The sequence below is a fragment of the Macrobrachium rosenbergii genome, chromosome 4 (genome assembly GCF_040412425.1).
Source record: "Macrobrachium rosenbergii isolate ZJJX-2024 chromosome 4, ASM4041242v1, whole genome shotgun sequence".
Taxonomy (NCBI): Eukaryota; Metazoa; Arthropoda; class Malacostraca; order Decapoda; family Palaemonidae; genus Macrobrachium; species Macrobrachium rosenbergii.
In genome coordinates, this window is record NC_089744.1 from 64,055,970 (window position 1) to 64,073,014 (window position 17,045).

Below are 17,045 nucleotides of genomic sequence, written 5' to 3' on the forward strand. Positions count from 1 at the left end.
GGGACACCGGCTGTGAATCTCATTGTAGGTATACTCTAACAACCATTAATCATCAAGTTATTCACTGTCATTATTGTCTTAACAGCAGCAGTATCATTAGTGCTACAGGTGATAGTAATATTAATGCAACAACCAGAAGAGAAACACTATTTGTGGATAGCATAGATAAAAGAAGAATATATGGTCGGTTTGCTCTTGTGCAGGTAAACAGTTAAGAAAAGGACAAAATACATCAAAGGGCGAACGAAATGTATGATGACGATATCTGCGGACGGGAGTCAAAACAGACATGAATATGGATTATGGACCGAAGTCATTTACTGAGCTACCACCTAAATCAACAGAATTCCTTATCAAATACTCTCTTACTATAATGTTATTCCTTGCTAATTTCAAACCACGATGTGGCATCTTTTTTTAGAATAGGAGTAAAGCGTGGTTAGAGTCATAATGATAACTTTGACATAGTAAGGTGTCCAGACATTTGCTAAGAATTATCTCATTTTTCAGGGTACAACTCTATAGGTATCCAATGACATCTCATTGGGTGTATAGACTACAAGGATTTTTATGCCACTGAAAAATAATTACTTAACTTCAGTTATGTACCGACGCTCAAACAACTACAGGGTAAACTGCGACTTATCTTAAGGTGTTATCGAACAGGGAGATAGTCGATATCAGTTCCCAATTCTCAAGCTGTTGTTGTAGCACAATTTACAAACTAATTAAATACAAAGAAAGAAACAGTGAAAAATAAATATCACACAAAAGACTTGAACTGGTTAAATTTAACTGAAAAACGAATACAGGCTAAATAATTTGAGAGAGAGAGAGAGAGAGAGAGAGAGAGAGAGAGAGAGAGAGAGAGAGAGAGAGAGAGAGAGAGAGTTATAAGCTTTCATAAATGATAACTTCTATTACGGTTCGTTTTTCCAGAGCTTCTGCTTCCAGGCAAGACCGATGATTCGAGAAGATTAAACATTTTTTTTTTTCGGGTCATTATCTCAGTTCGAACATGATGAAAGTTCACGATGGCTACAGTTCCGTCCTAAGCCTGGAAGTTACATCATGTATCTCCCACAATATAATCACCTGTTGCCGGTCAGGAATCCCGTTATTTTTTATTTCCGCTACCAAACAAATAACGAACTAACAATATACATACACACATATATTTATACATATAATTTATATAATATATATATATATATATATATATATATATATATATATATATATATATATATATATATATATATATATATATATATATATATATATATATATAACTGCTGTAACAAAAACAGGTTTATTTCCTTTTACAAAACTTTTTTTTTGGGGGAAAGAATTTTACTATCATGGAAAAGTAAAGCAGCATATTTAAATTCAAGAAAAACTTGGACACTGTGTGCTATCGTTTTTAGGCATTCAAATCCACCAGTCTCCATATTTACTTACCATTTTTATTATCTTTTCTTTACATTTGCATGCGTTTTACACTCTCTATTGGCATAATCCCATATAATGCCTGTTGTCCTCAACCATTTTATTAATTTTTAGGTTTTTCACTCAGCTGAGTTTGAACGATTAGCCGTTGCTGAAATTCGCGACGCCATGGTGAATTATTTGTACTAGATTCTCCGATAAGGTTTTGCTCTAACATGCTGCACTGACTTATTATGCTATGTATCTCTCTCTCTCTCTCTATTTATATATATCTATATTCATATTATATATATATATATATATATATATATATATATATATATATATATACATATATATATATATATATATATATATATATATATATATATATATATATATATATATATATATATATATATATACATACATACATAAATATATGGAAAGATATGGAGAGAGAGAGAGAGAGAGAGAGAGAGAGAGAGAGAGAGAGAGAGAGAGAGATTCTTCTGCTTGCCTTGAAATCGGAGTCCGACGGACGTTCCTTTTTCCGGGCCATCTTCAGCTTCTTTTTCAGGATCTGAACCTTTGGATGGGTCAAACGAGTCTCTTTTGATGTAATGAGCTCCAGTTCAGAAAGCAGATGATCATAACAGTCTGTAAGAATACAACAAATGATATGTGAGACAAAACTACGTGGGTATATTTCGTGTGCCTAATTCCTCCTGTTTCATTTTCAAGATGAAAACTAAAATCTCTCGAGTATTGGACAGGTATAGTGAGTCAGAGGAAATACATTTAAGGTGTTCGGAAACAGAATATTTTAAAGTTAATTTGGTATGGATATTAGTACATAGAGTGAGGTGTCTTTTATAAGAACTCGGAATGGAGGGGGAAAATGTTACTGACTTTTATAACTCTTAATAGCCCGTTACTTTTACGAACAAAAGCGTGGGTGTAAGTATGAATGCATTTAAACATATTACACTCAAAATCTGAGGCAAAACCCATACTAGGCCTGGTTTTGGAAGACTGCAACATCAGGTTGCATTTGAGTTTGCGAGGGTTAAAATTTCAAAGCTGTTTAGCAACCAGACTTACCATGACAATTCAGTTATCAGCCCATACCAGTAATGCAGATGTACGTAAAATCAGTGGGTTAGGATTCATCTAGTGTACGCAGGACTTAACAGTATATTAATAACTTTAAATTGTCAGGTCTACATCCTAATTGGTGCAGACGAGAAAGCAGACAAAATTGCAGTGAAGTACTTCAGGTGGTACAGACAGATTCACAGAAAGCGGGACAAGGTACCTTTAAACTCTGTGATACAGGGATGGTGGATAATGATATTACAGTGGTTAGGATGAAGTAAAGCTCCAGCAGAATGACGATTTGTTCAGTGCTTACCAGGATTATGCAAGTACTAACAAGGAACGGGTGATCAGATATGGCTTTATGATTCACTGTGGAGAAAGGACTATTGTATGGCTAACTTAAATAACTAAAGGTTAGTGAAGCAAATAGCTTTTTAAAAACTTTGCATTACAATATCCTTACGTGTGAAGGTGGTGACAACCGAATATCTACGCATTATGGGTGGGCAATTTGGGATCTGGAAAATTCGGGTCGTAATTTTGCAGATTATATAACGTTTGCTAGAGAATTTCCAAAAGAGACGGTAACCAGTATCTTTGATTGGATGCAATGAAATTGCACTCCATTTGAGCGTGTTACAGCAGATTTACAAGGTCCTCTTTCACCAGATATTGACAATGGACATGTGTATGCCCTTACTCTAGGCGAGTCCTCTTTCACCAGATACTGACAATGAACATGGGTATGCCCTTACCCTAGGTGAGTCCTCTTTCACCACATACTGACAATGAACATGGGCACGCCCTTTCTCTACGTGTGCCCTTTTTCACCAAATACTGACAATGGACATGGTTATGCCCTTCATCTAGTTGAGTCCTCTTTAACCAGATATTAACAATGGACATGGGTATGCCTTTACTCTGGGTCTATTTCACCAGACATTCACAATGGACATGGGTATGCCTTACTCTAGGCGAGTCCTCTCACCAGATACTGACAATGGACATGGGTATGCCCTTATTCTAGGTGAGTCCTCTTTCACCAGATACTGACAATGGACGTGGGTATGCCCTTATTCTAGGCGAGTCCTCTTTCACCAGATACTGACAATGAGCATGGGTATGCCCTTACCCTAGGTGAGTCCTCTTTCACCACATACTGACAATGAACATGGGTACGCCCTTACTCTAGGTGAGCCCTTTTTCACCAAATACTGACAATGGACGTGGTTATGCCCTTCATCTAGTTGAGTCCTCTTTAATCAGATATCAACAATGGACATGGGTATGCCTTTACTCTGGGTGAGTCCTATTTCACCAGATATTCACAATGGACATGGGTATGCCTTACTCTAGGCGAGTCCTCTTTCACCAGATACTGACAATGGACATGGGTATGCCCTTATTCTAGGTGAGTCCTCTTTCACCAGATACTGACAATGCACATGGGTATGCCCTTACTCTAGGTGAGTCCTCTTTCACCATATACTGACAGCGGACATGGGTTTGCCCTTACTCTGGGAGAGTCCTCTTTCATCAGATACTGACAATTGACATGGGTATGCCCTTACTCTAGGTGCATCTTCTTTCACCAGTTACTGACATGGACATGGGTATGCCGTTACTCTAGGGGAGTCCTCTTTCATCAGATACTGACAATGGACATGGGTATGCCCTTATCCTAGGTAAATCCTCTTTCATCAGATACTGACAATGGACATGGGTATGCCCTTACTCTAGGAGAGTATTCTTACACTTGATATTGACAATTGACATGGGTATGCCTTAACTCTAGGAACTCCTCTTTCACCAGACACTGACAATGGACATGAGTATGCCCTTACTCTGAGTGAGTCCTGTTTCACCAGATATTGACAAGGGACATGTGTCTGCCCATACTCTGGGTGAGTCCTCTTTCACAAGATACTGACAATGAACATGGGTATGCCCTTACTCTAGGTGAGTCATCTTTCACCAGATACTGAAAATGGAATGTCCTTTGTCTAGGCGAGACCTCTTTCAACAGATACTTACAATGGATATAGGTATGCAGTTACTCTAGGTGAGTCCTCGTTCACCAGATACTGACAATTGGATGTGGGTATGCCCGTACTCTAGGCGAGTTCTCTTTCGCCAAATAATGACAATGGACATGGGTATGCCCTTACTCTAGGTGAGTCCTCTTTCACTAGATATTGATAATGGACATGAGTAGGCCCTTACTATAGGTGAGTCCTCATTCACCAGATACTAACAATGGACATGGGTATGCCCTTACGCTAGGTAAGTAATCTTTCACCAGATACTGACAATGGAATGCCTTTAGTCTAGGTGATTCCTCTTTCAACAGATATTGACAATGGATATGGGTATGCCCTTACTCTAGGTGAGTCCTCTTTCACTAGACACTGATAATGGACATGAGTAGGCCCTTACTCTAGGTGGGTCCTCTTTCACAAGATGCTAACAATGGACATGGGTATGCCCTTACTCTAGGTGAGTCCTCTTTCACCAGATACTGACGATGGATATGGGTATGCCCTTACTCTAGGTGAGTCCTCTTTCACCAGATACTGACAATGGACTTGGGTATTCCCTTATTCTAGGTGGGTCCTCTTTCATCAGATATTGACAATTCACATGGGTATGCCCTTACTCTATGCAAGTCTTCTTTTACCAGATTCTGACAATGGACATAGGTATGCCCTTTTCTAGGTGAGTCCTCTTTCACTAGATATTGATAATGGACATGAGTATGCCCTTACTCTAGGTGAGTCCTCTTCCACCAAATACTAACAATGGACATGGGTATGCCTTTGCTCTAGATGTGTCCTCTTTCACCAGACTCTGACAATGGACATGGATATGGCCTTATTTGGGGTGAGTTCTCTTTCACCAGATATTGACAATGAACATGGGCATGCCCCTACTCTAGGTGAGTCCTCTTTCAACAGATACTGACAATGGACACTGTATGCCTTACTCTATTTGAGTCCTCTTTCAAAAGATATCGACAATGGGCATGAGTATGCCCTTACTCTAGGTGATTTCTCTTTCACCAGGCACTGACACTGGACATGGATATGCCCTTACTCTAAGTAAGTCGTCTTTCACCAGATGCTGACAATGGGCATGGGTATGTTCTTACTTTACATGAGTCCTGTTTCACCAGATATTGACAATGAACATAGTCGTCTTTCACCAGATACTGACAATGGGCATGGGTATGTTCTTACTTTATGTGAGTCCTCTTTCACCAGATATTGACAATGGACATGGGTATGCTCCCTTACTCTAGGCAAGTCCTCTTTCACCAGATACTAACATTGGACATGGGCATGCCCTAACTCTAGGTACGTCTTCTTTCACCAGATTATGACAATAGACATAGGAATGACCTTACTCTAGGTGAGTCCTCTTTCACCATTTACTGACAATTGACATGGGTATGCCCTTAATCTAATTGAGTCCTTAACCAGGTATTAACAATGGACATCGGTATGCCTTTACTCTGGGTGAGTCCTTTTTCACTAGATATTGACAATGGACTTGGGCATGCCCTTACTCTATGCGATCCCTCTTTCACCAGATACTGACAATGGATAGGGGTATGCTCTTATTCTAGGTGAGCCCTCTTTCACCAGATACTGACATTGGACATAGGTATGCCCTTACACTAGGTGAGTCCTCTTTCACTAGATACTGACAATGGACATGGGTATGCATTTACACTAGGTGAGTCCTCTATTACCAGATACTGACAATGGACATGGGTATGCCATAACTCTAGGTGAGTTCTCTTTCACCAGATACTGACAATGGAATGGATATGCCTTTACTCTAGGTAAGTCCTCTTTCACCAGATACTGACAATGGACATGGGTATGCCCTTATGCTGGGTGAGTCCTCTTTCACCATATACTGACAATACACATGGGTATGCCCCAACTCTAGGTGTGTTTTCTTTCAACAGATACTGATAATGGAATAGGTATGCCATTATACTAGATGAGTCCTCTTTCACCTAATACTGACAATGAACATGGGTATGCCCTTATTCTAGTTGAGTCCTCTTTCACCAGACATTGACAATGAACATGGGTATGTCCTCACTCTAGTTGAGTCTGCTTTCACCAGATACTGATAATGGACTTGGGTATGCACTTACGTTAGTTGTGTCCTCTTTCACCAGATACTGATAATGGAGATGAGTATGACCTTAATCGAGGTGAGTCCTCTTCCACCAGATACTGACAGTAAACATGGTTAAGTCCTTACTCTAGTTGATTCCTCTTCTACCAGATACTGACATTGAACATGGGTATGCACTTACTCTAGGTGAGTCCTCTTTCACTAGATACTGACGATGGACACGGGTATGCCCTGACTCTAGGTGCATCCTCTTTCACCAGATACTTACAATGGACATGGGTATGTCTTTACTTTAGGTGAGTCATCTTTCATCAAATACTAACAATGGAAAAGTTATGCTCCCTTACATTAGGAGTCCTCTTTCACCAGATATTGATAATGGACGTGGGTATGCTCTAACTCCAGGCGAGTCCTCTTTCACCGGATTCTGACAATGAACACGGGTGTGCCCTTACTCTAGGTGAATCCCCTTTCACCCGATAGAGATAATGGACATGGGCATGTCCTTAGTCTAGGTGAGTCCTCTTTCACCAGATGCTGACAATTGACATGGGTATGCTCTTATTCTAGGTGCATCTTCTTTCACCAGTTTCTGACAATGGACATGGGTATGCCCTTACTATAGGCGAGTCCTCTTTCATCACATATTGGGAATCTACATGGGTATGCCCTTACTCTAGGAGAGCATTCTTACACCAGATATTGACAATGGACATGTGTATGCCTTACCTCTAGGTGAGTCCTCTTTCACCAGATACTGACAATGGACATGGGTATGCCCTTACTCTAGGAGGGTTTTCTTACACCAGATATTGACAATGGACATGGGTATTCCTTAACTTTAGGTGAGTCCTCTTTCACCAGATACTGACATTGGACATTTGTTTGCCCTTACTCTAGGTGAGTTCTCTTTCACCAGATGCTGACAATGAACATGGTTATGCACTTACTCTAGGTGAGTCATTTTTCATCAGATATTGACAGTGGATATGGGTATGCACTTAATCTAGGCGAGTCCTTGCATACCAGATACTGACAATGGACATGAGTATGCCCTTACTCTAGATGAATTCTCTTTCGCCAAATACTGACAATGGACATGGGTATGCCCTTACTCCAGGTGAGTCCTCTTTCACTAGATACTGATAAAGGACATGAGCATACCCTTACTCTAGGTGAGTCCTCTTTCACCAGATACTAACAATGGACATGGGTATGCCCTTACTCTAGGTGAGTCATCTTTCACCAGATACTGACAATGGAATGCCTTTAGTCTAGGTGAGTCCTCTTTCAACAGATACTGACAGTTAATATGGGTATGCGCTTCCTCTAGGTGAATCCTCGTTCACCAGATACTGACAATGGACATGGTTATGCCCTTACTCTAGGTGTCATCTTTCACCAGATACTGACAATGGATATGCCCTTACTCTAGGTGAGTCCTTTTTCACCAGATACTGACAATGGACTTGGGTATGCCCTTATTCTAGGTGGTTCCTCTTTCATCAGATATTTACAAATTCATAAGGGTATGCTCTTACTCTAGGCGAGTTTTCTTTCACCAGATTCTGACAATGGACATGGGTATGCCTTTACTCTAGGTGAGTCTTCTTTCACCAGATTCTGACAATGGACATGGGTATGCCCTTACTATAGGTGAGTCCTCTTTCACTAGATACTGATAATGGACATGAGTATGCCCTTACTCTAGGTGACTCCTCTTTCACCAGATACTAACAATGGACATGGCTATGCCCTTACTCTAGGTGAGTCATCTTTCACCAGATACTGACAATGGAATGCCTTTAGTCTAGGTGAGTCCTCTTTCAACAGATACTGACAGTTAATATGGGTATGCGCTTCCTCTAGGTGAATCCTCCTTCACCAGATACTGACAATAGACATGGTTATGCCCTTACTCTAGGTGTCATCTTTCACCAGATACTGACAATGGATATGCCCTTACTCTAGGTGAGTCCTTTTTCACCAGATACTGACAATGGACTTGGGTATGCCCTTATTCTAGGTGGTTCCTCTTTCATCAGATATTTACAAATTCACAAGGGTATGCTCTTACTCTAGGCGAGTTTTCTATCACCAGATTCTGACAATGACATGGGTATGCCTTTACTCTGGGTGAGTCCTCTTTCACCAGATACTGACAATGAACATGATTATGACCTAACTCTAGGCGAGTTCTTTTTCACCGGATATTGACAATGGACAAGGATATGCCCCTACTCTTGGTGAGTTTTCTTTCAATAGATATTGACAACGAACAAGGGCATGCCCTTACTCTAGGTAAATACTCTTTTACCAGATACTGGCAATGAACAAGGGCATGCCCCTACTCTAGGTGAGTCCTCTTTCACCAAATACTGACAGTGACGTTGTATACCTTTACTCTGTTTGAGTCTTCTTTCAAAAGACATCAACATGGACATGGGTATGCCCTTACTCTGTGATTCCTCTCTCAACAGATGCTGACACAGGAAATGGGTATGTCCTTACTCTAGGTGAGTCCTCTTTCACCAGTTACCGACAATGGGCATGGGTATGCTCTTACTTTAGGCGAGTCCTCTTTCACCAGATATTGACAATGGATATGGGTATGATCCCTTACTCTAGGCAAGTCCTCTTTCACCAGATACTGACACTGGACATGGGTATGTCCTAACTCTAGGTACACCTTCTTCCACCAGATTCTGACACTGGACATGGGTATGCGGCGATGCCCTTACTCTAGGTGAGTCCTCTTTCATCAAATACTAACAATGGACTTGGGTATGCCCTTATTATGGGTGAGCCCTCTTTCACCAGATACTGACAATGGACATGGGTATGTCGTTACTGTAGGCGAGTCTTCTTTCACCAGATATTGACAATGGACATGGGTATGCCCTAACTCTAGGACATACCCATGTTGCAATAAATGAGCTCAGAGAGACCAAGAGATTTGGAGAGGGAAATAACTGTTTTAAATTTTGTTTATAGAGAGGTGTCATGGAAAAGCCTGGAGATTACTCTGTTTCATTTTTGCCAAAGCAGAGCTATGCTACAGCTGACAGTTACATGAGAAAATTGAACCTTAGCTCTCAAGCAGGGTTCGAACTTGCGTCTTCCTAGTTACAAATGCAAAGATTCACTGAACAACTACTGGAGTGAGGTAAGAATTTCAATTTTCTCATTTAGCTGTTAGTTACAGCAATGATATGTATCACTTGAGAAAGTTATTATATCATATGCATATTAATATATGTATATGTATATATACATTATATATATATATGTGTGTGTGTGTGTGTGTGTATATTATACTCCTTAGTATAGCAGTAAAGGTGGTCTAAAAGACTGAGGATTATAGATGGTTAACATTACTTAGTATACAAGGGAATGTGTATAGTAAGATTACAATTGATAAAGTAAATTAGGTGACAGAACAGTGAGGGTTAAGAAAAGCAAGAGAGTCGTGTGGATCAAGTATTTGTTACGAAACAGTTGTGAGGTTTAAAGTAAAAGGGAAAAAGCTTTATTTGGCATAAATGCATCTAGAAATAACTTATGACACTCAATTAAAAGCATACTACTTTCCCTACTAGAACTGCAAATTTCCTAATGAAAATAATAATGCATATATATAATAAAGATGATGTGGAGGATGTTGAGTAGGTATAAAACAGAAGGTGAATAAGAATAACAATTTCTTTATTAAACACAACTGCAGAAACTAGTGATTCGTAAAATTCCTACAAAAGGAAAAGTTTGAGAGTAAATGTGAACAAAAGTAAGGTTATGAAAGCATAAGAAACTAGGTGGATAGATCAATGGATTTGAATATGGATGGCGGTATTTGGGAATAAATAATCATAATGGATGACAGGAGGATGAAAGAATTGGTGTCATAGCACAGATGAAGCAGGTATCTGAGCAATTCGTTGGAAAATACTTGATGTGTCAATAGAATCCAAGACGGTAAGACTTAAAAGGGACTCTTGGTCCAACTGTCCTCTTTAAAAGCGAAGTGTGGATGTTCAGCACAAATCTGGGTTGAGAGGCTGAAGCTATAGACATGGAACACTATGCAGCATATGCAGAGTAAGATGACGTAGAGATACAGATGTATTAAAATGGAAAACGGGTCAATCACTGTTTTAATATGGTCTGGTCATGTGAAAAGAATAGAAGAAAATGGCTTGGTGAAAAGAGGGTATAATACAAAAGTATTAAATTATTATTATTATTATTATTATTATTATTATTATTCAGAAGATGAACCTTATTCATATGGAACAAGAACACAGAGGCCACTGACTTGAAATCCAAGCTTCCAAAGAATATGTTCATTAGGAAGTAAGAGAAGGTAAAGGGAAATACAGAAAGAAAAGATCTCACTTATTAAAAAGAAAAAAATAAATTAATAAGTTAATAAATATATAAAAATGCATTGAAATGCAAGGAGAATAGTATTAGGGTATTAATGCATTGCATCTTCGCTTGAACTTTTGTAGTTCCAACTGCACGACATCTTCAGGGAGACTTTTCCACAGTCCAACGGTGGGAGGAATAAAGGACATCTGGAATTGAGAAGTTCGACTGTTCAGCTAATCTGGTTGCTCTCGGCAGGAAAATTGGATCAGGGATAATTTGTGAATGTGAAATCTCTATTAAAATACAACTTACGAAAAAGTGACAAACGAGACCATCCATCAATGGTCCAAAAAAAGTTAAGTATACCTTAGTTTTACCAGACCACTGAGCTGATTAACAGCTCTCCTAGGGCTGGCCCGAAAGATTAGACTTATTTTACTTGGCTAAGAACCAATTGGTTACTTAGCAACGGAACCTACAGCTTATTGTGGAATCCGAACCACATTATAGCGAGAAATGAATTTCTATCACCAGAAATAAATTTCTCTAACTCTTCATCAGCCGGCCAGGGAATCGAACTACGGCCCAGCGAGTGCCAGTCCACAGCTTTACCGACTCACCCAACGAAGAGCTAAACAAGTTATAACTGCCACTATTAGGAAACAGAAACCTACCACCACGAACCACTCTATCTAAAAGAGATAAATCTCTGGCAGAAGCAGACATCCACACCGGAGAACTATATTCCACTACAGGAAGCACAAATGGCCTAAAACAGGTTGCAATGATTTTATCACTGTCATATGAGGCTTTCTGAACAATACCTAACTTTCGTGCGGCATTTGCTGAAACTCATTGACTAATCAATGAAGACCCAGTGACAAGAACAATTTATTTAATTTAATGATAGCAACAGTTAGTTTTTAAATTTTCCACTGAACATTTACCATGTCTCCTCAGCCTGGCCCAACTTAACCCCAATTAGCCCGCACTGCACTATCATCCTATTAAATATTTCTACAGGTGTGGATGGAATGATTTTTTTTTTCTTTTGTACATACATAGGCAGAGCTAACTAGTTAACTGCTTGTGGAGGATTCAATTTCCTTGTTGCTTGTACTCTCAGGTCTTCAATTTGATCCGTTTTTCTGTTTATTACAAAAATCAATAATGTACTTAGCCCCAAAAAGGCTGAGCAGGAATTAAAACAGGTAGCTGAGACGGACAGCAAACATTTTCCTTCATGATATAATTTTACCTAAAAGCAGTTTAAGAAAGATTTATCTAGCTAGATGAAACAGTAGTATATATTTATATAGAGTAATTGGCAAATGAGTTAATAATATAGCAATTTTTTACATGGGATGAGGAAAGAAAATATACGAAATTGAAAGATTTAAAGCTATAGTGCAACAAACTTATTAACAAATGCTAAGAAGCATATGCCAGAGTTTGGTTGTACAAAGATCCAAAGAAACAGCAAGAGGCAGTAAACAGGCAAGTTTTACAGTTACAGGAACAGATGACTGTTAAGTTAGTCGCATGTTTTGAGGGCTTGTCTAAAGTCTAGTAGTGTACTGAACATAATTCTCTTTTTTAAAATGCGACTTGGAAGTGGATGGATGGCGTTTTTGAGGAAACTAACATTTACTGTATATTAACTGCGAAAAAAACCTACGGAAACTCACCTGGCCAAGAATTAAGTACTGTACTACATTTGTCTTCATCTGCACGCAAAGATATGCTTCAGGAAACCTGAAGTCATTTTCAGCCTCATTCACAAGATACTCAGGGACTTTCCACTGTCATTCAATTCATATTTTGTAAAATGACTTGATCTCAAGTAAGTAACTTATTACAGTTTTTCATGATTGGTTGACTGATTATGTCTACTAAAACTGGCGTCACAACATCTAGGTTATTGACACCATAATAAATTTAAATCGAAAACTAAAAATAAGTAAGTGTAAAAAGATTTTCATATATGAATATCTAAAAAAAATGTGTATATAATCATTGAGGGCGCGGCGTAACAAGAAACCGCGGCCGAACTGGTTTTTTTATTGTGAGCGAGCAGCTAAAGTACAGCACTATCCTGTACACACACTTTGTCCCCTTATGTTACTGGCAAAAGGTTCAAAAAATCCATGCAAAACAAAGGGAAATTTCAGCCCTTAGCGAGTTCTCACTGCTAAATAAAGCTGGCCATTTAGAGACTGGCCCGTCAATTTCAAGGGGATTGTCCCGCATCGGTCCAGTCTTTATGGTGTAAAAAGCCAGTCTCGTCGGGCTTGTCTTGGCTCGCCATCCTTTCAGCATGTTGAAAATCCTGTCCTGTCCTGTTGCAATTTGCTGACTAAGTCCCTAACGTGTGTGGGAAGAGATTAGCCTGAGTCCTGACCATCCTCAAGAATGAAACAAGTATGATACCTGAGACTGAATGTTATTCACCCGTATACATATCGTTTTAAGCAGTGTCCTCATTGCAACTTCTCAAGTATGTCGCAGGCATCTGGGTTATTTTCCTTTAACTCATTCAGTAACATCATATGAGAAAATTTTCTTTTCTTAGCCATTCTTTTGACCATTGTCTTCATACTTTTTGACACATTTATAGATTTATTGTCCTCTTGATCCAAGAGAGCTATGATTACAGCAATCATCTTTCTTTTATTTAAAAAACAAGCCATATTGCGAATGATATGTCACCTTACAATCAAGACCGCTTGAACACCGAGTAAAACCGATGGGCAGATAATGAAGAATGTGGTAAAAAAGATGGCATCATGTTGTCCCTCTTGAAATCCTGTTATCGTGTATGGGCAATCCATAGTACCGCCGTGAAGTCTCTATTTAAGCTTTAGACTCGTCATAAAAAGGAAAAACCAGTGGAAATGTAATAATTGTTTTTGTTTTATAATATTTTCATGGAAATTTTACTCAGATATGTTATAATAATAATTTTAGAGCATTATTAGGATAAATATTTTAGGTTGTTTTCAAAAAACATGCTTTAATTGCCGTATGAAAACATTTTCATTGTGTTCATTAACACTTTACAATCTTACATTACCTCACTTTTGTGGTTGTGGCTGCTAAATGACAAAACATACTATAATGATTTTTGCATATGTAAAGGCGAATAAATTTCCTTTAAAATGAGGTATGATTCATAGAAATCGTTTGGCTGGTTTTTCTTTATATAAGCGTTTTCATAGTTGGCAAACTTTAAATGCGTTTTTATCATTTTTTAAAAACGGCGCTTGGCACCTTATTACACTGCGCCACTCATATATGTTCGAATAATAAACAAGAACAAGTAATAATCAATAAAGTAGGATTGACCAACTTTCTTAATGCAGACCTGGTTCTAATCATAGCGTTCTTTTAATGGTTAGGTGCAAGAGTTGAATGCCCGGCAACTAGGCTTCTTAAGGCTACTAAAATTACCTAATAAGTTTTGAGCTTTACTGAAGTCTGGTGTTACTTCACACGGGCATATTTGCCACATACAGTTTACTATGATAAGACTTGTTAAGGAAATAGAAAACAACTTCATTTTACCCGCCGAGGTCAAAGGTCTTGGCAGGGGGGGGGGTGCATAATCAACTATAAAACAGAGTTGCGCATCTGTTGAATATTTATGCACGGGTAGACGGGACAGACAGCTTACAAGCTTACCTTGCCCAGGCATGTGAAAGATTAAAATAATGAAAGTGAGAGAGAAAAGGGTGGAGCCTATGGCGCTGATTGAAAGAGGGAAAATTGAAAGAGGAAAATGGAGAAATGCTGGAAGAACTTCTGAATATTAGATGTCCATGACTACGATAACCCATTTCACTATGAAAGTCTTAAAGCCAGTACTGTTCGTTCATAACATTTTAAAAATATGACATGCTGCTAATTAGGAACAGGATACTTATGAAACAAACAGGCTGCGTTCACTTCCTGCGCTGTTCTTCAAAGCCACTTACGCTGGAAAGGGCCAGACTGTTTTGTGCTTTGATCAGAAGTAAAATGACATTCAAAATCGTATCTTCATCATAGAAAATTTTCTTTTACCTGCTTAAGATTATCATTCAGTGAGGCAGTCGAAATATTGCCCCTGCAACGACTGAGGGAATTTCCCATACAACTGCCATTATTATTTCTTAATGTTGGCAATTGTTTCATTTATTTGGTTAAGTCTTTTTCTTATCAGTTAACCAACTTACATCTCTTTATTGCAGTGGAAGTACTACTTACCAAACCTTCTGAAACAATTTCCTTTGCTTTGCTCAAACTAATTCCCCTTGATTTAAAACGCCCACATTTATCTACTTTACAATAATCCAAGTGAGGTAAATTCACGCTCCAACAAGCAAAAAATAAAAAATACAAAAATAAAAAAATAATCATTATATTATATGATAAAGACTATCTGTAGAATATACTATATGGTTAAAATTTCCCTCAGATGGATCTAAATTCTAAGTAGTCACACGCATACACATACATTTATCAATAAAACATTTGTCCTAATGCAGGGCGACAGTATTGCACTGTTACCTTCCTACTCTAACTATTAAGTACTGTATATGCATTTCCAATTCATTAACATTTAGCATGAAATAGGATTAAAGTGACTTTTTTTTGGTAACAGAAGATAAAATATACCTAACGGGACACTTGGCCTACTAGATAAGGCATAAAAAGTTAAAACAATCTAAGTATAATCTGGAATTAGCAGAAAAGGATTTATTTTGCAATGGGGAAGGAGTTAAGTTCAATTATTTTTTTTAAATTCTCAAAATACAATGGGGTGCTTCAAGTGTTAGCAACCATTGCGCATGACACAAACCTGAGAGAGAGGTGCGAAATAATGAGCAGGAAGACAAGTACTGCTAGTTTATTGATAAAACGAGCTGCTAATAAAGCGGGATGCGGACGTCTGCGTACTTCGCAGAGACCGCGGCTACAAAGATTTACAAGTGACCTGAGGTCAAACTAATTCTTTACAAAAACAGGACAGGTTCATACAGAAAACATAGTGATCAATAATGTCTGACACGTAACATAAATAATTCGTTACTTGTACATAAAGCATGATTGTTTAGAAAGACAATAAATATACAATTTGCAATTATGGTGATAAACATATATTCTGATCGACCCTAGGTCGATGCGAAGGCACTGCAGAAAACGGGATGTTCTCTGTAGAGAACGCGTTGAGCGGGGACTTTACAAACCCATTCTTATATAACTGTTGAGGGGTCCATATTAAAAAAAAAAAAAAAGTGTTTGAGAGAGAGAGAGAGAGAGAGAGAGAGAGAGAGAGAGAGAGAGAGAGAGAGAGAGAGAGAGAGAGAGAGAATATGCCAACATCAGCTGAAAATATACACAAGTCAAGCTGACTGAAATATACAAGTTTTATAGCAAATATGTTACCAATGCAAATCATTGCTACTGATGCCTCACTAACAAAGGCTTGGTCCCCAACCCTGGACTTTCCTGACTGACGAATACTATACTAACCTAAACTCCCTAGCCTGACCTGTGAGCTTCACCTCCCCTATGAAAACCCGGATTAACACATCTCAACTCCATATTTAAAACTATCATAATATCCTTCGACATTTCACTCAGCCAAAGAAAGAGGTTTGCAGAGGTTAAAAATCAACATACAAAAATAAATTTCTTGGCTTTCTATACAGCCTACGTAATAAGCTTCTTACAATAAACAGCAGCTGCATAATATTTTGTTCTCGTGTAACGTATTCACTCATTATGCTGATCTATCTTAATGTTTATCAAGGAAAATTCTAATTACCAAAAACAAAATAGGTTCCCCCCTCTCTTTGCTCAGAAACAATGCAAGTTAGGCCTAGTAGCCTATGTCTTTGCCTACTGTCAGGCCTCCCTTGCACTTTAAAAAGTATAACAGTAAGAGAATATATCTGAGAAAATTAGGGAAATATTTATCTATAAAAGAATAATCAGTAAGCACTGCAGGTGCA

General features: G+C 38.5%; 1 protein-coding gene across 3 annotated transcripts in view; it reads right to left on the reverse strand.

Annotated features, from left to right (window-relative positions):
- The window catches only part of LOC136835184 (uncharacterized), a 185,970-nt gene that overhangs the window by 27,959 nt on the left and 140,966 nt on the right, over positions 1-17,045 (reverse strand). For all 3 annotated transcript variants that reach the window (XM_067098420.1, XM_067098424.1, XM_067098412.1), the window contains exon 8: positions 1,949-2,088. In XM_067098420.1, the coding sequence (XP_066954521.1) occupies positions 1,949-2,088 (140 nt within the window). The remainder of the gene's footprint in view (positions 1-1,948; positions 2,089-17,045) is intronic.